This window comes from Mus caroli, unplaced genomic scaffold (genome assembly GCF_978045245.1).
Source record: "Mus caroli unplaced genomic scaffold, Mus_caroli_1 scaffold_8, whole genome shotgun sequence".
Taxonomy (NCBI): domain Eukaryota; kingdom Metazoa; phylum Chordata; class Mammalia; order Rodentia; family Muridae; genus Mus; species Mus caroli.
Window position 1 is genome coordinate 116,448,532 of NW_028227263.1, and position 20,168 is coordinate 116,468,699.

Sequence of the window (20,168 nt, forward strand, 5' to 3'; positions counted from 1 at the left end):
TTTGGACTGTCCGCAGCAGCTATGATTTGCCCTGTGCTCTAGCAGGGGTCAGGGGTGTGATTTTGTCAGCTGCAGATAGTTTGTTTATATGACTGTGTGACATTTGGAATTCTGGGGAGTCTCTTGTGACTATCCAGGTGGGGGTGGAGGGTGGGGGAAGTGGCCAGATAAAGAATAGGGCTGAGGAAGGAGAGGTCAACTGGCAGATCCTAGAACATTCTGAAGGTGAAACCTCAGGTTTGCTAACCCACTGGAGGTGGAAAACCACGTAGGACAGCCTGAAGGTGGCTGGAGCTGCTCAAGATGCTGAGCACAACCCACCAGGGAGGAGCTAGTGTAGGCAAAGGGGCCTGCGTCAGCGGCCATGAGTGTGACACTATGGACAGCACCAGAGTCGGGGACCATGAGTGGAGGAGAAGGATAAAGTTGGCTCAGTTTGAGGGAGCCATCAGAGGGTGATGGCCTTATCCCAGAGGAAGGGAGAGATCCTGGCATCCCTGGGGAGCCTGAAGTCACCCAGCATGCGCCCCTAGGCAGCCACAGCCTCTTTGACAATTTGGCAATGGAAGCAGTCACCCAGCACTTCCTGTGCTCACAGATCCAGAAGGCTCTGTCCTCACGACCATTTATTGTGGGCATTCTGCTCCGCACTGAGGTGGGAAGAAGCAGTTGGGATGGCCTTCTCCCGGCCACAGGCTGAGACGTGCCTCTGGCTGACAGCCTCAATGGTAGAGGGATCATTGACAATAATTCACTGGCAGGGAAGGGACAGTAGACTCAGGAGTCCAGGAGGGGAGGTGACACCTACAGAGACATCAGGACCAGCTACAGGGGAATGTCTCTAAGTATCAGGGGTCTCTAGAACGCCAGCCTCTGGAGCAGACAGCTGTCATCTGGCGGCAGACTGGCCGGGGAGCCTGGGCTTTTGAGGCTGATTGGGGCCGATGTACTGGAGAGGCACATGGGTAGGGGCTGTGATCCGGTCCGTGCCTAGGTAGGGCTGGAGAGCGGTGGGCACGAGGACTGAACCATCCTGGTGACAGAGCAGTTGTTAGGATGCTACCCTTCTCAAACCCTCACTGTTTCCCTCCTCTTTTTGGTACCAACGGAGCTCAGATTGTTCTCCATGCCACGCAAACTCTTAACTACTGGGCTGCACCCCAGCCCCTCCCTGGGGGATTCTAGGCAGGGGCCCTGCCACTGAGCCACGCCCCAAGCCCCTCACTGGGGGATTCTAGGCAGGGGCTCTACCACTGAGCCACGCCCCCAGCCCCTCACTGGGGGATTCTAGGCAGGGGCTCTACCACTGAGCCACACCCCCAGCCCCTCACTGGGGAATTCTAGGCAGGGGTTCTACCACTGAGCCACGCCCCCAGCCCCTCACTGGGGGATTCTAGGCAGGGGCTCTACCACTGAGCCACGCCCCCAGCCCCTCACTGGGGGATTCTAGGCAGGGGCTCTACCACTGAGCCACGCCCCCAGCCCCTCACTGGGGGATTCTAGGCAGGGGCTCTACCACTGAGCCACGCCCCCAGCTCCTCAGTGGGTGAGATTCGTGACAGGTATTTTACCACTGAGCCACACCCCTGGTCCTCTTTACTTTTTAACTTGAGATAGGTTTTTATTAAGTTGCCCAGGCAGGCCTTGAACCTGCAGTCCTCCCGTCAAACCTAAGATTCCAGACTTGGGGGCTCTCTCACCTTTTGCTGATTGCTCTCCAGGAGGGCAATGAGGACTCGAGGAACAGCACAAGCGGTGGCATTCACCTGGAAGAAGCGCATGCTCAGGGCCAGGCTCTGATTCCATCCTGGCCCTGGGATGGGAAGGTGAAGATTCAGCGTGGTCCTTACCGTGTGTGCGAACTGCAGCTCCCCGGTCTCTGTCTCAAACATGATATACAGACGGCGGCTCTGGAAGTCTGTGCAGTTGGAGGCACTGGTGACCTGGAACAGGAGTGATTGAGGGGCTGTCTTGAGGGGACAGGCCCATCCTCCAGTGTCTTATCAAATGTGCCCCCTAGGCCAGGCCTCTCACCTCTCCATAGCGGCCTCGGCCAGGCATCCAGGCCTCAATGTCGAACTTGCGATAAGCAGGAAGGCCCAGTTCCTGGGTGGGCATGTCCAGTACCCTGAGGCCGAGGTAAAAAAAAAGACAGGGTAAAGTCATTGGCTAAAGGAGAAGGGTGTAAAGGAGGGGAGAGGAGGGGGAGGAGGAGGAGGAAGGAGGAGGAGGAAGGGGGGAGGGGGAGGTGGTGGCGGCAGCAACCAAAAAGGAAGGAAAGGGATAAGAACACAGTGGAAGAGGAGAACCAGCAGCTGGGGAGGTGGTACCCACAGGAGACAGAAGAGAAGGCTGAGGTGAAAAGGAAAGACAGCCATGCAGACATCTGTGGGCACTCACCCTACCATGGTCTAGAGCAGCACCTCCAGTTTTGGAGTTCTAACTGGCCTTTTCCCTTTGTCTGTCTGTCTGTCTGTCTTTTTCTTTTTTTTTGGGATAGGGTCTCATGCAGCCCAGGCTGGCCTAGACTTTACTATGTAGCTGAGGATGGCTTTGAATAGGGTCTGGATCCCAAGTGCTGGGGTTGTAGATCACAAGCTGTAGGTGTGCATCTCTGGGCGCTGTGTGTGTGTGCCCACTGATTCCACTAGACAGGCTGGGCAGCGAGCTCCAGGACACTGTAGACAGGCTGGGCAGCAAGCTCCAGGACACTGTAGACAGGCTGGGCAGCGAGCTCCAGGACACTGTAGACAGGCTGGGCAGCGAGCTCCAGGACACTGTAGACAGGCTGGGCAGCGAGCTCCAGGACACTGTAGACAGGCTGGGCAGCGAGCTCCAGGACACTGTAGACAGGCTGGGTAGCGAGCTCCAGGACACTGTAGACAGGCTGGGCAGCGAGCTCCAGGACACTGTATACAGACAGGCTGGGCAGCGAGCTCCAGGACACTGTATACAGACAGGCTGGGCAGCGAGCTCCAGGACACTGTAGACAGGCTGGGCAGCGAGCTCCAGGACACTGTAGACAGGCTGGGCAGCGAGCTCCAGGACACTGTAGACAGGCTGGGCAGCGAGCTCCAGGACACTGTAGACAGGCTGGGCAGCGAGCTCCAGGACACTGTAGACAGGCTGGGTAGCAAGCTCCAGGACACTGTAGACAGGCTGGGCAGCGAGCTCCAGGACACTGTAGACAGGCTGGGTAGCAAGCTCCAGGACACTGTAGACAGGCTGGGCAGCAAGCTCCAGGACACTGTAGACAGGCTGGGCAGCAAGCTCCAGGACACTGTAGACAGGCTGGGCAGCAAGCTCCAGGACACTGTAGACAGGCTGGGCAGCAAGCTCCAGGGCACTGTAGACAGGCTGGGCAGCAAGCTCCAGGACACTATAGACAGGCTGGGCAGCAAGCTCCAGGACACTGTAGACAGGCTGGGCAGCAAGCTCCAGGGCACTGTAGACAGGCTGGGCAGCAAGCTCCAGGACACTGTAGACAGGCTGGGCAGCACTGGGCCCTGATGCTGCTATGTGGGTGCTGGGGATCAGAACTGAGGTCCTCCTGCTTGCACGGCAGGCACTTTTCTGAGCTAGTTTTCTGTTTCCTTTGAAACAAGGTCTCATGTAGTCCAGGCTGACCTCAAACTCATAGCAATTCTTTTGCCTCAGCCTCCCTGGTGCTTGGATTCTAAGTGTGCGCCATGACACTAAGCCTTTTCGGTTTCATTTGAGACAGGGTTCCACTCTATAGCTCAGGTTGGTTTTGAACTCATGGAAACCCTGCCATGGACTCTAAAGTGTTGAGATTACAGGTGTGAGACATGCCACCTGGTTGCATACTCTCAGATTTTTGTTTTGTTTTGTTTGTTTTTTGCAGTGAGTCACCTGGGTAAAAGGTGGCCTTCCTCAGCCCTCAGTAAAGCTGTCTGTCCTGTAGAACAAGTGGGCCTTGCAATAGCTGGTGCCTCCCTTCTGCACCCCTGCTTTACCCAGGAGGACAATGAGGTCTCTTGGACCAAACTCTAGAGACTGGGAGCTTGGGTGTGTGTGTGTGGGGGGGGGGGCAGCTTTAATTCCCAAGCTTTTAACACTCTTTTTTTTTTTGTTTTTGGCTTTTTTTTTTTTTTTTTTTTTCGGAGACAGGGTTTCTCTGTGTAGCCCTGGCTGTCCTGGAACTCACTTTGTAGACCAGGTTGGCCTTGAACTCAGAAATCCGCCTGCCTCTGCCTCCCGAGTGCTGGGATTAAAGGCATGCACCACCACGCCTGGCTTGACACTCTTATATAAAACAAAATAATGCACAGACAGAAACTATACAGCCCAGAGGCCTCACCTAGGGGAAAGGAGCAGGTGGTAGGCCAGCCCAGTCAACCCCACTTCCCCGGCCCCCAACCCCTACCAGTCCCACCCAGTTTCATCTCCGCACCGGAAGTGCAAGCCCAGCTCCGACAAGATCTCCACCTGCAGAGACAGGAACTCATCCAACAGCTGCGAGCTCTGCTCCAGCCCAGGGCCTGTCACCCCAAACATCTCCACCTGGGATAGGACAGGGACACTGGGTCAGGAGGTCCTGGGTGGTGGAGGGGACCTGTGCACGCCAGCCAGGCCTATACCACTCACCTTAGTGAAGTGATGGACTCGGTACAGTCCCCAAGGCTCCTTTCCGGTGTCTGTCTCTGCCCGGTAGCAGGTGCTGGCACAGACCATCCTAGTAGGAAGATGGGAGACTGGGTCAGGCAGGGTAGATGCTACCTACCAATGGGGTCTAGCATTAAAGGAAATGGGCATCACCTGACTGGAAGGTCCCTGAAAGCTACAGAGTGGTCCATGAAGTATCCTGGGAGGAGAAAGAGGCAGGATGGGGTCAGCCAGGGCTGCCATTGCCCACAGGAAGTCACAGTAAGATTTTGAGTAGAACCCCAGTCAGAGTACCCGATTCTGGAATCCCTGTGATTCTGAGCAGCTAACAGCTTACACCACTGGATATGTTAGTCCCCAGGGTTGTTGTCTGTCCCCTGCAGGAAGCTGTCCTCCCTGCATTCCCCAGGCAACTGCTCACCTGCCAGCCCCACCTCTGCCGTCCCGGCCAGGTTGAGGTCTTCGAAGCGGGAGGGGTCAATATTGTAAATCTGGGATGGGTTGGCATTCGGTGTCATTCCACAGCCTTCCTGGGGGAAGGTTTGCAGGGGTCAGGTGATGGGGTAACCTTGGCCTCCCTAACTCTGAGGCCGCCACCCCAGCTGTTCCTCTAGAAGCATTTGGAACTGCTTTGCTCTCCCGCACTGTGACTGACTTCCATGGCCTAGCCCAGGGTGGTCTCCTCAAGGAGAAGGGGCCCAGTCACTCGGGTCTCACTCACAAACACAGCTCCTCTCAGAAGGTCTGGGACCGTCATGGGGGTGAAGCCCTGCAGAGAGGGGAGGGGAATCAGCCCAAGGAGGGAGACCTGCCATTCCACAGTCCACCCCTCAGCAGAAGAAACTACAGAGGCCTGAGTCCTGGGTCCCTGTTATTGGGGTTCTCCTGCTGTGAGCACCCTGCTTTCCCCGCAGTTCACCCGAAGAGGGCAGCTGGGTGCCACTAGGAGAAGTTCAGCCCTAACATGTCCCTTTCCCGCTCGAAGCCTCCCCAGTACCATCAGAAAATCTGTTTTGGCGAATGCCTTTAACCCCAGAATGTCAGAGGTTAGAGGTAGGCAGATCTCTGAGTTTGAGGCCAGCCTGGTCTACATAGGGTGCTCCAGGCTACCAGCTAAGGTTACAAAGTCAGACTCTGTCTCAAACAAACAAAAACAAAAATCAAAAAGCCAAAAAGAACAACAGAAAGAAAACCTGAAAGCCTGTGACGTCCCCATTGTGACTAGCAAGTCATCAACTTTGATGGCACAGACTCCTGGCCTCAGTGGACACTGTGTTCCTCAGGTGCCCCCAACCCTGCAGCAGGAAGTGGGGGATCACAAGTGCAGGCTCTAGGCCAAGCTCCTAGCTTCATTCAAGCTTCAATTTTCCCATCTCAAAAGAGGGCATAATAATAGCATCCCCCTAGTGCAGAGGGCATAGGAATCAACGTGTTGATAACATACGCCGATGCTGAGACTGCAGCACACCAGCCTCTTTGGTTTTTAAATTAATTAATTAATTAATTATTATTATTATTTTGGTTTTTCGAGACAGGGTTTCTCTGTATAGCCCTGGCTGTCCTGGAACTCACTTTGTAGACCAGGCTAGCCTCAAAGGCATGCGCCACCACGCCCGGCCTAATTAATTTTTTTGAGACAGAGTTTTACCATGTTGCCCGTGTCAGCCTTGAAGTTTTGATTCTCCAGTGCTGGATAAAGTATGTGCTACTATCTCTCTGGGTATGGATATGTTCCAGGGAATGGGAGCCAGGGCCTTATACATGCCAGGCAAGTGCTTTCCCAGTTAACTGAGCTACGCTCCTAGCCCCCTGGAGCATCCTTAACCTGTCTAAGCTTGGCACCAGTGCCACCCTGTCCAAGCAGGTCCTCAGGTAGACCATACCCTGCTGACAAGCTTGCTGAGGGTGAAGTTGACCAGGCCGTGCTGTAAGAGGGCTCCAGCCCCACGCAGGTAATAGGACCGGTGTCCAGACACGTGAGACAGGCGCCTAGAGACAGACAGGCAGACAAACCAGCAGTGCCTACGGGCCAGGGTGGGTGGGGAAAGAGCTCGTGTACCCAGGGGACCGAGAGGCCCAGGTGACAGGCGGGCCAGGCATTAAATATTCATGCTGAGTGGGCCCAGCCCTGGCATTCCACCTTGTGCCCTAAGGCTGCAGGAGAGAAGCTAGCTGCCAGCTGTTAGGGCTGCCAGCTGTTAGTGTGGGGATGATGGGCTAAGGGGGGGGGGAGGCCTGGGGAGGATGGGGGTGTCGGGGGCTCACTTCTGCCGGATGATGTCCAGTTTCTCGCCAATTTCCAGGTGGCCTCGGGGTTGGAAGGAGAAAGCTGGTTGTAGGTGGAACGCGATGGGGTAAGAGAGAAAGAAAGATGAATCAGAGAGCCGGGAGGAGAGAGAGAGGCTCATGGGGGAAGGGAAGGGAAGGGAATAAGAGAAGCAGAGAGAGAGAAAGGAGGGAAGAGAGGGAGGTGAGGGGAAGGAAGGAAAAAGAGAAGGAAATGGATGAGAGAGATGAGAGAAGGGAAGGAGATCAGACAGAGAGTGGATACACACACGGGGACTAGGAAGAAAAGCCCCTGACAGTGGGGACCAAAGCAAAGCAAGTAAGAAAAGAGAGAGGCAGCCAGGCAGGCAGTCACCGTGACAGGGTGGGCTGCCCAGTGAAGGAAGGGCAAGGAGTCGCAGCCTCAGCTCAAGTCTGATGGGCTGTTCCAACTACACCCCCAAGCCCCACCCTGACCCAAAGACCTGCCATGTCCCACTCCCAGCCTGAGCTCCCAGGCACCCTGAGCCCTGGGGTGTGACTTACCCGGCTTTTCACCCACCACACGGACCACTCTAGCCTGGCTCTCATCCCCCACAGGCTGTGGGAAGAGGAGTGTGTCAGAGGGAAGGAGACAGCCTGGATGCCCAGTGTCCCTGGCAGCCGGAACGGCCTTTACCGTGTCTGGGTGGGTCTGGTTGGGCAGCCTCAGTGCCTGCTGGTACAGCTGCTCCTCCAGCTGGGTCTCTTGGGGGTACAGGGGTGTGAGCTGCTTCCGGATCTCCCGGCCACGGGCCCGCAGGCCCTGATATTGGGGGTCCTAGACAGGGCAGAGGGTTACCCTAGGGGAGAGTCGGGCATACCCCTACCAGCGTGACTTATCTTTGCTGGCAGGACCCCATGGAGACACTCACCATTTCTTTCCTCTCAGTTTGGCAAGATCAGGCAAACAATGCTCAGGTCTAGCTAACTGGAACTTTCTCTTGCTTGCCCCTAACCCTGCCTGGCTTAGAACTGTGGCCAACATGGCACCCTCCCTGCCCTCCCCACTGACGGTGCAGACGTCAGGGCCCTGAGTACCTTCTGCACTTGGTCACTGTCTTGGTTTGCCTGGTGGAGTAAAAGAAAGGGGAGAAGGTGATTAGGTAATGAACTTGGGGGTCCAGAGTAGAGAGGTCAGAGTTCAAAGAGGAGCATGACATCTGAATCTCCCACCCTGCCGCAGGCTCTCTGCTGGTGAAGCCACAAGGTGGCAACGTGATGTAACAGGAATGATACCCAGCGTTGTGAATGAACTGTTCCCTCTGTGAGGGGAAGAGGGGGGCTGTGTGGAGTGCACCTCTTTATTTTACATGGCTACTTTCTTTGTGCATTTGGGTTTAAACTTTGGGCCTTGTGCATGGTAGGTAACATTGAACCACCCAGAGACATTCCTGGCTCTACTGTGTGTGTGTACGCGTGTGTGTGTGCATGTGTGCGTGTGTGTGCGTGTGTGTGTATGTGTGTGTGTGCGTGTGTGTGTGCATGTGTGCGTGTGTGTGCATGTGCGTGTGTGTGTGTATGCCCTTGGAGGCCAGAGGAGGTGTCAGAACTGGAGCTGGACTTACAGGTGGGTATGAGCACCAGGCACAGGCACTGAGAACCAAACTCAAGTCTGCGAGACCTGCTGGATCATCTCTCTTTCTTGAGATTTTTTTGTCTTTGTTTTTTGTTTGAGACAGGGTTTCTCTGTGTAGCCCTGGATGTCCTGGAGATTGCTCTGTAGAGCAGGCTGGCCTGGAACTCAGAGGTCTGCTGTCTCTGCCTCCCGAGCTCTGGGATTAAAGGTGTGCACCACCATGCCCAGCTAGGATTTTTGCTTGTTTTTTTTTTAAAGATTAATTTATGTATTTCATGTAGATGAGTGCTCTATCTGCATATGCCAGAAGAAGGGGGCATTAGATCTTAGTACAGATGGTTGTGAGCCACCATGTGGTTGCTGGGAATTGAACTCAGGACCTCTGAGTTCACAGTAGCCAGTGCTCTTAACCGCTGAGCCGTCTCTCTAGTCCCTGTCTGTCATTATTTTAAACGACCTTTGGGGGAATCACATAGGACAGCCTGGCCTGGAACCTGATATGTAGCAGTAGTTATTTTAATGAGAACAGACCCAATGGCTCTCCTGTTTTCATGCTTAGTCCCCAGGTGATGCACTATTTGGAAGGATTAGGAGGCATGGCTTTGTTAGAGTAGGCACAGACTTGGGGGAAGATAGGCCACTGGGCGTGGGCTCCGAGGTATCAAGAGCACACAGCAGGCCTAGTGTCTGCTCCCTGCCTGCGGGATGAGGATCACAATCTAAAGCTCCGGCCATCCATGCCTGTCTGCTTCCCACCAGGACGACAACGGACTAACCCTCCAAAACCCTACGCCAGTCCCCAGTTAAGTACCTACTGGGTCTCCTCGCAGCAACACAACAGTGCCTAAGACAGTAGCTAAGGATACGGAACTCCTGATCCTCTGACCTCGACCTGCCAGATGCTGGGATTACAGCTGTGTGCCACCAACACCCGTAGGACCCTACTAAGCCATCTGTGTGAGTGCTACTGGTTGTCAAGCTTTGTAAACGTTGAACTGTGGACTCTATATGGGGCACTTTAACTGAATGTTAGGGTTACAAAAAAAAAAAAAATCAGCAACAGTACAGGTTTCTGTATGCACAACGATGTAAACTAGTTACCAATCAAACATGTAAGAAATGTGAGGTGTTTCTGGTCAAAAGGGGGCTGGTGGGTGGGGGCTGGTTAAGAAGCCAGGTGCTCTCTTCTCTCCTCCTCACAGACCTCATTCAGGTTGTCCCTCTCTAGACAGCTTTCAGTTCAGGAGCATGGACACTGGCCCTAAGCTAGCAACAGTGACTTACCATCCTGCTGATGACTGTCATGGGTGTCTGAGCTCTGGCAACAAGAGGGGCTTCTACTTAGAGAATGGTCTCCTTGCTCTTGGAAAAGACCTGGAGGTAGACCTTGTCTCTGACCTGCTGGCAGCCACCTTGGGACTGGGATGGGGTCCGATCTACGCACTGAAGTTGGGCACACAGAGAGTCTGGTTGGAGATGCTGACGAGAGCTCATTTATCAGCCCTAGGAACATCAGGCCTGGGTGGCTTGTTTTATTAGGTAACAACCGTCTACATGATTCAAGCCCTTTTCATTGGGTTTCCTGTCACTCCCAGACAGAGAGGCATCCTAGCTGCCTCTGGCCTAGCCTGGTGGACACAGGACCCCTGTTTCCCATGCTCACTCACCAGCAGGGCCCGCACTGCCTCTGCCACAGCCTCCTTCTCTGCCTCCAGGCTCTGGATCTGCTCTCGCAGCTGCCTTAACTCCTGCCACGTGGAGATCTATGGGAGAACACCACAGTGAAATGGCCACTGCTCTGAAGTCTCCTCTGCCAGGCACCAGGATGACAGTGGGGGGAGGGGCACTCTCTCCTTCCATTAGCACTATGACACCCAGAAGCTGGGGTGGGCACACAGTTGCCCTGAATCAATGCATTTCCCAGTTTTCTTTGAAGCCACTTCTGTTGGTATGATCACGACCAACCAACGGACAATCATGGAAGTGTGAATCTTTTATTTTTTTAGTTTTGTAAGAGTGTATTTATGTTCAGCCCAGAGTGGCCTTGAACTTGTAATCAGCCTGTCATTCTCTGAGTGCACTAACGCACGCCTGGCTAAGTCACCTCTTTAAAGGTGATTAAACTTTTTCTTTCTTGTTTATTTACTTTGTGTGGCTGCAGCATGGATGTCAGAAGACAGAAGACCGAAGTCAGTTCTCTCCCAGGGAGTGAACTCAGGTCGTCAGCTTGGCAGTAAGGACCTTTACCTGCTGAGCCATCTCCCCTGACTCTTCTGTAAATATAAGGTCTCCTTATGTAGTCCTGGGTACCCTGGAACTTGCTATGGAGACCAAAGATCTGCCTGCCTCTGCCTCCTCCAGAGTACTGCATCACCACACCCAGACAGACCTTTCTTCTATTATTATTATTATTTTTTTTTTTTTTTTCGAGACAGGGTTTCTCTGTGTAGCCCTGGCTGTCCTGGAACTCACTTTGTAGACCAGGCTGGCCTCGAACTCAGAAATCCGCCTGCCTCTGCCTCCCGAGTGCTGGGATTAAAGGTGTGCGCCACCACTCCTTTCTTCTATTATTAAGCATGTACGTGACTTTATTGTGTTTGCGCTTAAATGAGGGGTCAGAAGACAATTCTCTCAAGAATTGGTTTTCTCCTACCACCAGGAAATTGAACTCCAAACCGGTTGAACTCCGGTTTGGCAGGAAGTGCCCTTATTGGCTTAGCCACCAGTGCTTACTGGTGAAAAACTCAACATGGCAAAAACTTGAAATGAGGCTAAAGTGATTGACAGTGACTGGTGGTGTGAGAGTCTGCAGTGACCTGAATGAGAAATGTCCCCCATATCCTGACATTTGAACATGGTCAAATGGTCAGTGGCTGGTGATGTTTGGGGAGGCTTAGGAGGCATGGCCTTGCTGGAGGAATTATGTTCCTGGAGGTGGGCTTTGAGAGCTTAAAGCCCCGCCCTGCATCTAGTTTGAGGTCTGTGCTTCATGCTTGTGGTTAAAGATGTGCGCTGTCAGCTTACTGCTCTGCGACCTGCTGCTATTCTGCCATTCCCTACCAAGCCCAAAATAAATCCTTCTGTAAGTTGCTTTGTTCATGGTGTTTTATCAAGGCAACAGAGTTGGGAAGATTCATCTATTACATTCGGAATTCACTACAGGCATGGTGACCCCCAATTTTAGTTCCCTATAAGGTAGAACTATGGCGCATAGTCAACATCTGGATCGTAAATACATGAACGGATATATCTTAAATATCTGTTTCGCGGGTACTTATCCATTCAACTCTATTCATCAGGATGTTTATAGCAGGATGCAATGCTCTGTCTCCAAAAGTCCCTCCGATTCACACCTCCCTCCTCATTTTTCTTTGTGGCCTAAGGGTGAGCCCGGCACGAAGTTTGAGTACAGAAAACAATGGTATTTAGGTTCTGGGAGTACAGTAGATACCAACTGTCCAATTATGAAATGCATGCAAAAGGGCATGCAGGTCACAGAAGGCATCCACGACGTTCAATAGGGCCTCAGTTCTCCCTAGATCATTGGCACCTAAGTGGGTGTCATGCACAAGACGTTGCCTAACTTGGGAAGGAACCCAAATTCTTGTGGAGTAGTTTTTCCCACAACTGGAATGCATCTGGTAAGCCCAGTTCTGTAAAGCAGCCTGCTCCCTCAGGGCGCAAGCGCACTCACAATCGCAGGCAGGTCGGCCGGCCGCAGCTCCCCCTTGCGGAGCTCCAGGGAGCGCGCGGCTTTTTCTGGGCATGCGCACACCGACTCCATGTCCAAGTAGGGAAGCTCGCTGTAGCCCTCTCGTGCGTGTTCGTACAGGAGGTTCCGGACTCGTTTCTCCGTAGCGAAACTCCTCTTTGGATTCTGGCTGCCCACGCAGCGTCCTCGGGACCGGAGCCCCTGGCGAGCCAGGAAAGGCCACCAAAGCCGCGCCATGGACGCAGCCATCTTGGAGTGGAAACAAGAAGTCACTCATCATGGACGAGCCAATCAGACGCGCAAGGAGATTTCCCGCCCAGGCTTCAGAAACCCTTCCAATGAGGAAAATGGAACGCAACTAGAATCTGTCATTGTCCAATCGTCATCCTTGTCCCGTCCCTTCAGTGACGCAGGAAAGATCTAGCCAATCACTAAGGAGGAACCCCGGAAGGGGCTGGAGGTAGGGGTTGGCGTGTGTGCGACCCCGCTAGGTTGGTGAGGTGGGTGCAGTTATCTGTGATCCAGACGTCTCTATCCTCCCTCCTGTCTCCTCAGTTTCCCCTTCCAGTATCCGGGCGAGGGCGGTTGGGTCCTTGGGGACCTACTCAAAGGGAGACTGAATTTGCGAGGGGACTTTCTGTTTTAGAGGAGATTTCTAGAAGGCTCTGAGAGTGGGATTCTGGTCCCAACCTCCTTTCTGAATGTCTTCTCTCCTAATACAGGGACGCTGCAGGCGGCGAGATGTCCTGGCCCGGCCTTCTTTATGGCCTCACCACGTCCCTCAGTCGTGGTAAGTGAGCATGGGCCACAGGGACGAGGATGGACGAGGACAGCTCCCTGGAATTTGTGTGTTTTTGCCAGATTTCGGATGGTATCAGCTTTATGCACCGGTGCCTTTTCTGTTTTGGATACAGGGTTTCACTGTAGTCCAGGTCCACTTCCAAATCGCTTTGTAGACAGGATGGCCTTGACCTCCTGAAAAAAAAAAAAAAAAAAAAAAGACGAAGAAGTTTAGTTATTCATTCACGTGCTATTTTTCTAATTCTAAGACGTGCCACCCATTGGAGGGCAACTTTTATGTTCTTAGACATTGCCCAGACATCAGGTTTGTACACAGTGTTCTGAGGGAGGCAGGCATTGGGTATTCCATTCACATGGGATTTTTTTGTTTGTTTGTTTGTTTTTGTTTTTGTTTTTCGAGACAAGGTTTCTCTGTATAGCCCTGGCTGTCCTGGAACTCACTCAGTAGACCAGGCTGGCCTCGAACTCAGAAATCCACCAGCCTCTGCCTCCCGAGTGCTGGGATTAAAGGCGTGCGCCACCACGCCCGCCATTCACATGGGAATTTTACTATTCAACCTGCTCTACATAGAGTTTCAGGAAAGGCAGAGCTACTCAAAATTTTTTTTTTCAGTTTTGGTATATGTTTTGTCTGTATACATCTGTGCATCATCTGGGTCCTCTGTAAGAGCACCCAGTGCTCTTAACTATGGAGCCACCTCTTCAGTTCCACAAATTCAGGACTGCCTTGAAAACATCTCCAGCATTTCCACCTGCCTTTCCTTCTATGCACTGCAACCACGTGGTCTCTTTGTTGTCTGCTTGTTTGTTTTGAAGGTACCTAGGCCAGAGCAGCCTGACGAGGAACCAATGGGGAATGGGAAGCAAGGGCAGGTTGGGTAGGGGGTGGGGCCTTTGAGAAGGCTTGGCCTTTCCTGCGTGCTCAGTTTATGTAAAATGTTTAAAATCTGTAAGGACATAACTATATAATTACGGGCATAATAATAAAGGTTAGCTGTTCTGTTATTCCTAGTAGTATATGAGTGTCTATGTGCATTAATTACGTGCAGTGCCCTTGGAGGCCAGAAGAGGCATCAGATCCCTAGAACTGTAGTTAAAGATGGTTGCTGGCCACCATGTGGTGCTGAGACTTGAACCTGGGTCCTCCGTAAGAGCAACCAGTGCTCTTAACCACTGAGGTATATCTTTCCAGCCCCTGTATGAATGTGTGTATGTAAGTGTAACCCATGCGTGTGTCAGATCCTCTGGAACTAGAGGTGTGTGAGCCACCACTGTGGGTGCTGCGAATCAAATGGTCGTCCTTTGCAGGAGCAACCAGTGCTTCTAACCACGGAGCCATCTGTCCCCACTGAATAGTCTTAGACTTGGATCCCTATCTAGAATATGGAAACCTAGTAGTCCCTCTTGTGTCTCTCCAGGCCTAGCCCTCGCTCCCCAGCTCTGGGCCGCCCGTTCCATGGCCACCCTGAACCAGATGCACCGCTTAGGCCCCCGGAAGGAACCTCCTAAGCGCCTGGGCCCCACAGAGGGCCGGCCCCAGCTGAAGGGTGTGGTGTTGCGCACATTCATCAGGAAACCGAAGAAGCCCAACTCCGCCAACCGCAAGTGCTGCCGAGTCCGCCTCAGCACAGGCAAAGAGGCTGTCTGCTTCATCCCCGGGGAGGGCCACACCCTGCAGGAGCACCACGTGGTCCTCGTGGAGGGTGGTCGCACCCAGGACCTGCCTGGGGTCAAACTCAAGGTTGTGAGGGGCAAGTATGACTGCGGCCACGTGCAAAAGAAGAAATGATGGTAATTCACAGTGGTCTGGCACTCGATCCCTGGAAACGGGTTCTTCCTACTCCAGGGGCAGCTTTGGGTCTTGGGCTCAAATCTTACTGTGATTCAGCAAGACTGCTGTTAACCTGCAAGAGTACTGAAGGGGAATTGGAAGGCAGTACCCCTGTGCCCTCTCCCTTGGCGTCCTCGTTCAGTGTCTGCCTGTTGACCTCAGGTGCTGGGATGGGGTTTGTAATAAACATCTTCAGGTTGTAATGTTACTCAGTGTGCAGTGTCTGTCCCCGGGTGTGGTGGCACATGCCAAGCCGTGCACCTCAGTTCCCTCTTCCTAAACAGGTCACCGACAGAGGGAGTGTTCTAGGTGCTGAACGTTATTAACCGTGTGCTCCACATGCTTAGTGCACATGTGTGTGTGGTGGTGATGTGGGTTCTTTTGTTCGGGGGATGGGTGTGTGCATGTGAGTGCAGATGCCCTTGGAGGCCACGATTCTGGGTTCAGTTGTGAACTGCCTGTTGTGGGTGCTGGAAAACTTGGGTTTTCTCTGAGAGCAGTTTGTGTTTCTAACCTCTGAGCCATCTGCCAGCCCCTTTAGCATCTGTTTTATTGGGCAGATTGGAAGGATCTAGAGTAGGCATTAGAGGCAGCTCCCCCACAGCCTGTCTGGTGCCAGGCATCTCTACAGCGGGGGCGAGGGCAGGAGAAAAGTTGTTACCTGGCAGGAGGCAAGGGGCCTCTGAGGAACTGACGAGATGTGCTGCCAGGCAGGCAAAGGTGCGGTGCTGCAGGGTAGTACAGACAGACAGGACAGACACAGTCCTGTCCCCCAGGTGGATAGGGACCCACAGCTGGGTCTGAGATGCAGATGCCCCAGTGACCACTGTTCCCTGCTAACAATAAACCCATTCCCAAAATATGCAGATAAGAGTCACTGTCCAGGGCTGGCCTGGCAGCTCAGTGAGCAAAGATGGCTGCCAACAAGCCTGGTGACCTGAATTTGATCCCCATGGTAAAAGAAAGCCTTCTGCAAGTTGTGCTCTGACCTCCTGATGTGTGCCAGGTGTGTTTGTGGTTTTCAACCTGTGAGTCTCCACCCCTTTAGAGGTTGAACAACCCTTCTGCAGGGTTGCCTAAGACCATTGGAAAGCATACTTAAATTATGATTCAAAACTAGCAAAATTACAGTTATGAAGTAGCAATGAAAATAACTTTATGGTTGGGGTCATCACAATCTGAGGAGCTGTATTAAAGGGTTGCGGCATTTAGGAAGGTTGAGAACCTCTGCTCTACACAAACTAAAAATGTCATGGTAAGTGTGGCTCTTTCAGAGGACCCAAGTTCAATTCCCATCGCTCACGACAGGTGGCTCACAACCACCAGTAACTCCAGCTCCCTCTTCGGACTCCTGCACTCATATGCACATACACACACACAGACACACACATGCACATACCCATACACAGACACACACATGCACATACACACACACATGCACATACCCACACACATGCACATACCTACACACAGACACACACATGCACATACCCATACACAGACACACACATGCACATACCCATACACAGACACACACATGCACATACCCACACACAGACACACACATGCACATACCTACACACAGACACACACATGCACATACCCACACACAGACACACACATGCACATACCCATACACAGACACACACATGCACATACCCATACACAGACACACACATGCACATACACACACACATGCACATACACACACATGCACATACCTACACACAGACACACACATGCACATACCTACACACAGACACACACATGCACATACCCATACACAGACACACACATGCACATACCCATACACAGACACACACATGCACATACCCACACACAGACACACACATGCACATACCTACACACAGACACACACATGCACACAGACACACACATGCACACAGACACACACATGCACACAGACACACACATGCACATACCCACACACAGACACACACATGCACACAGACACACACATGCACATACACATACATGCACATACACACACACAGACACACACATGCACATACCTACACACAGACACACACATGCACATACACACAGACACACACATGCACATACACACAGACACACACATGCACATACCCATACACAGACACACACATGCACATACACACACACAGACACACACATGCACATACCCATACACAGACACACACATGCACATACACACACACATGCACATACACACACACATGCACATACCTACACACAGACACACACATGCACATACCCACACACAGACACACACATGCACACAGACACACACATGCACATACACATACATGCACATACACACACACAGACACACACATGCACATACCTACACACAGACACACACATGCACATACACAGACACACACATGCACATACCCATACACAGACACACACATGCACATACCCATACACAGACACACACATGCACATACCCATACACAGACACACACATGCACATACACATACACAGACACACACATGCACACAGACACACACATGCACATACACATACATGCACATACACACACACAGACACACACATGCACATACCTACACACAGACACACACATGCACATACCCATACACAGACACACACATGCACATACCCATACACAGACACACACATGCACATACACACACACATGCACATACACACACACATGCACATACACACACACATGCACATACCTACACACAGACACACACATGCACATACACACAGACACACACATGCACATACACATACATGCACATACACACACACAGACACACACATGCACATACCTACACACAGACACACACATGCACATACCCATACACAGACACACACATGCACATACCCATACACAGACACACACATGCACATACCCATACACAGACACACACATGCACATACACAGACACACACATGCACATACACACACACATGCACATACCCACACACAGACACACACATGCACATACACACACACATGCACATACCCACACACATGCACATACCTACACACAGACACACACATGCACATACCCATACACAGACACACACATGCACATACCCATACACAGACACACACATGCACATACCCATACACAGACACACACATGCACATACCCACACACAGACACACACATGCACATACCCATACACAGACACACACATGCACATACCCACACACAGACACACACATGCACATACCCACACACAGACACACACATGCACACAGACACACACATGCACATACCCACACACAGACACACACATGCACATACCCATACACACACATGCACATACCCATACACAGACACACACATGCACATACACAGACACACACATGCACATACACACACACATGCACATACCCACACACAGACACACACATGCACATACACACACACATGCACATACCCACACACATGCACATACCTACACACAGACACACACATGCACATACCCATACACAGACACACACATGCACATACCCATACACAGACACACACATGCACATACCCATACACAGACACACACATGCACATACCCACACACAGACACACACATGCACATACCCATACACAGACACACACATGCACATACCCACACACAGACACACACATGCACATACCCACACACAGACACACACATGCACACAGACACACACATGCACATACCCACACACAGACACGTACTCACAGACAAGCACAGGATTGAAAAAAAAATTTTTTAAAGATTTATTTATTTATCTTATGTATTTGAGTATACTGTTGCTACCTTCAGTTGCTCCAGAAGGGGGCATCAGATCATATTGTAGATGGTTGTGAGCCACCATGTGGTTGCTGGGAATTGAACTCAGAACTCTAGAAGAGCAGTCAGTGCTCTTAACCGCTGAACCATCTCTCCAGCCCTGAATTAAAAATTTTTTTAAAGTCACTGTCTTCTTATAAGTAGCTTTCTCCTTTTGTTGTGATTCCAAGCTTGGTCTATTGGATATTTTCTCTTTTTTGACAGGGCCTCATGTAGCTCAGGCTGGCCTTGAAGTCAGTATACAGCCGGGGATGACCCTGAACTCCAGATCTTCCTCTGTGTTTACCTCGATGTGGGGACCAGAAGTGTGTGCCCTCAGGTCTGGCTTGGCCTCCACTCATGGAGTAGTCCCCAGGCATAGCAACCTAGAGATGTCTGCATCACATCATGGTAGTCCCTGCTTGAGAGACAGAAGCTATGAACAAGCTGGTAGTCCCTGGTTTGTCACAGCAGGAGGGACACACAGGATCTCCTTTTTCCCCCAGATACCCATCAGCTGGGGACTGCAAAGTCACCTTTATTTTTAACACCATCCTTGAGAAGGCAGTGTGTCCCGGAAGTCCCAATCAGACTGGTCGGCTAGGACAGACGGATCCTGAGCCGCACACTGGAGTGAGTTACAAGGGCACCGTAGTGTCCCACCCAGGAACGCGTGTCTCTTCCATACTGCTCAAAAGACACATACCGGATGCCCTTGCCAAAGTTAGTGAAGACGTGAGAGACCTGTGGGACAGGAGAGGGACAGAGCGAGGCTGGCGGACCCCTCTTCCATCTTAGCAGACTCCCTGAGCACCCAGATGGCACCAGGCCACACTCTATGTGCTGGAGGCACAGCAGTGAGGTCAGCAGCGAAAGGAGGGGCTAGGTGCTGACACAGGGCCTGGTGGGCATTCTCCAGGAGGTAGGCAGGTAAGTGTGAGAATGAACAAGGAAACGCCTCATGGGGGTGATGTTGGAGGAGAGATCAAAGGCCTGGGAGTCATGTGAGGTTCTGGAGAAAGCCTTGCAGATGATAAACAATGCAAAGAGTGCCTGCTGCAGCAAGCCGTTAATCCAGCACTCGGGAGGCAGAGGCAGGCGGATCTCTGAGTTCGAGGCCAGCCTGGTCTACAGAGTGAGTTCCAGGACAGCCAAGGCTACACAGAGAAACCCTGTCTCTGTGCCTGCAGCAGCCTGAGGGAAGAGTACGAGTGGATTTGGGTATGTGATGAGACCACGTGGGTGGGGCTTTAGGGGACATGATGAGCCAAAACGTTGGCACCTCCCTCAACTTTATCTCCATTCGTTTGTTATTGGTTAATTGAAAGAGGTTCTATGTAGCCCAGGCTGGCCTCAGACTCACAAAGATAACACCTGCCTCTGCCTCTCCAGTGCTGGAATTAAAAGGGCGGCACCACCACTTATTAAAACAGGGTTTCAGGAGCTGGTGAGATGGCTCAGTGGGTAAGAGCACCCGACTGCTCTTCCGAAGGTCAGGAGTTCAAATCCCAGCAAC

General features: G+C 52.2%; 3 protein-coding genes across 10 annotated transcripts in view; 1 reads left to right on the forward strand and 2 right to left on the reverse strand.

Moving 5' to 3' along the window:
• Positions 1-609: 609 nt before the first annotated feature.
• Sars2 (seryl-tRNA synthetase 2, mitochondrial) lies at positions 610-12,610 on the reverse strand. 2 transcript variants are annotated; one of them, XM_021167350.3, is made up of 16 exons: positions 12,204-12,610; positions 10,177-10,272; positions 7,972-8,001; positions 7,571-7,711; positions 7,438-7,492; positions 6,892-6,955; positions 6,510-6,615; positions 5,348-5,395; positions 5,048-5,156; positions 4,780-4,825; positions 4,609-4,696; positions 4,415-4,524; positions 2,035-2,128; positions 1,851-1,943; positions 1,701-1,766; positions 610-1,033 (listed from the first exon to the last, which is right to left on the reverse strand). In XM_021167350.3, the coding sequence occupies exons 1-16, from the start codon at positions 12,468-12,470 to the stop codon at positions 890-892; spliced, it is 1,557 nt and encodes a 518-aa protein (XP_021023009.1). In that variant the 5' UTR covers positions 12,471-12,610; the 3' UTR covers positions 610-889. The 2 variants fall into 2 exon arrangements, with proteins under 2 accessions (XP_021023009.1, XP_029335846.1); XM_029479986.2 differs by lacking the exon at positions 5,348-5,395.
• On the forward strand, positions 12,605-15,061 carry Mrps12 (mitochondrial ribosomal protein S12). Of its 3 annotated transcripts, XM_085841977.1 has the most exons (4): positions 12,675-12,721; positions 12,944-13,011; positions 14,072-14,200; positions 14,441-15,061. In XM_085841977.1, the coding sequence occupies exon 4, from the start codon at positions 14,479-14,481 to the stop codon at positions 14,809-14,811; it is 333 nt and encodes a 110-aa protein (XP_085698103.1). In that variant the 5' UTR covers positions 12,675-12,721; positions 12,944-13,011; positions 14,072-14,200; positions 14,441-14,478; the 3' UTR covers positions 14,812-15,061. The 3 variants fall into 3 exon arrangements, with proteins under 3 accessions (XP_021023014.1, XP_021023013.1, XP_085698103.1); XM_021167355.3 differs by lacking the exon at positions 14,072-14,200 and having other exon boundaries at positions 12,605-12,681; XM_021167354.3 differs by lacking the exon at positions 14,072-14,200 and having other exon boundaries at positions 12,653-12,721.
• Positions 13,019-20,168, reverse strand: part of Fbxo17 (F-box protein 17) — a 32,545-nt gene continuing 25,395 nt past the window's right edge. For 2 of the 5 annotated variants that reach the window (XM_021167352.3, XM_085841972.1), the window contains exon 7: positions 18,623-19,396. In XM_021167352.3, coding sequence (XP_021023011.1) covers positions 19,253-19,396 — 144 coding nt within the window. In that variant the 3' untranslated portion in view covers positions 18,623-19,252. The other 3 variants (XM_085841974.1, XM_085841975.1, XM_085841973.1) reach the window with 3 other exon arrangements.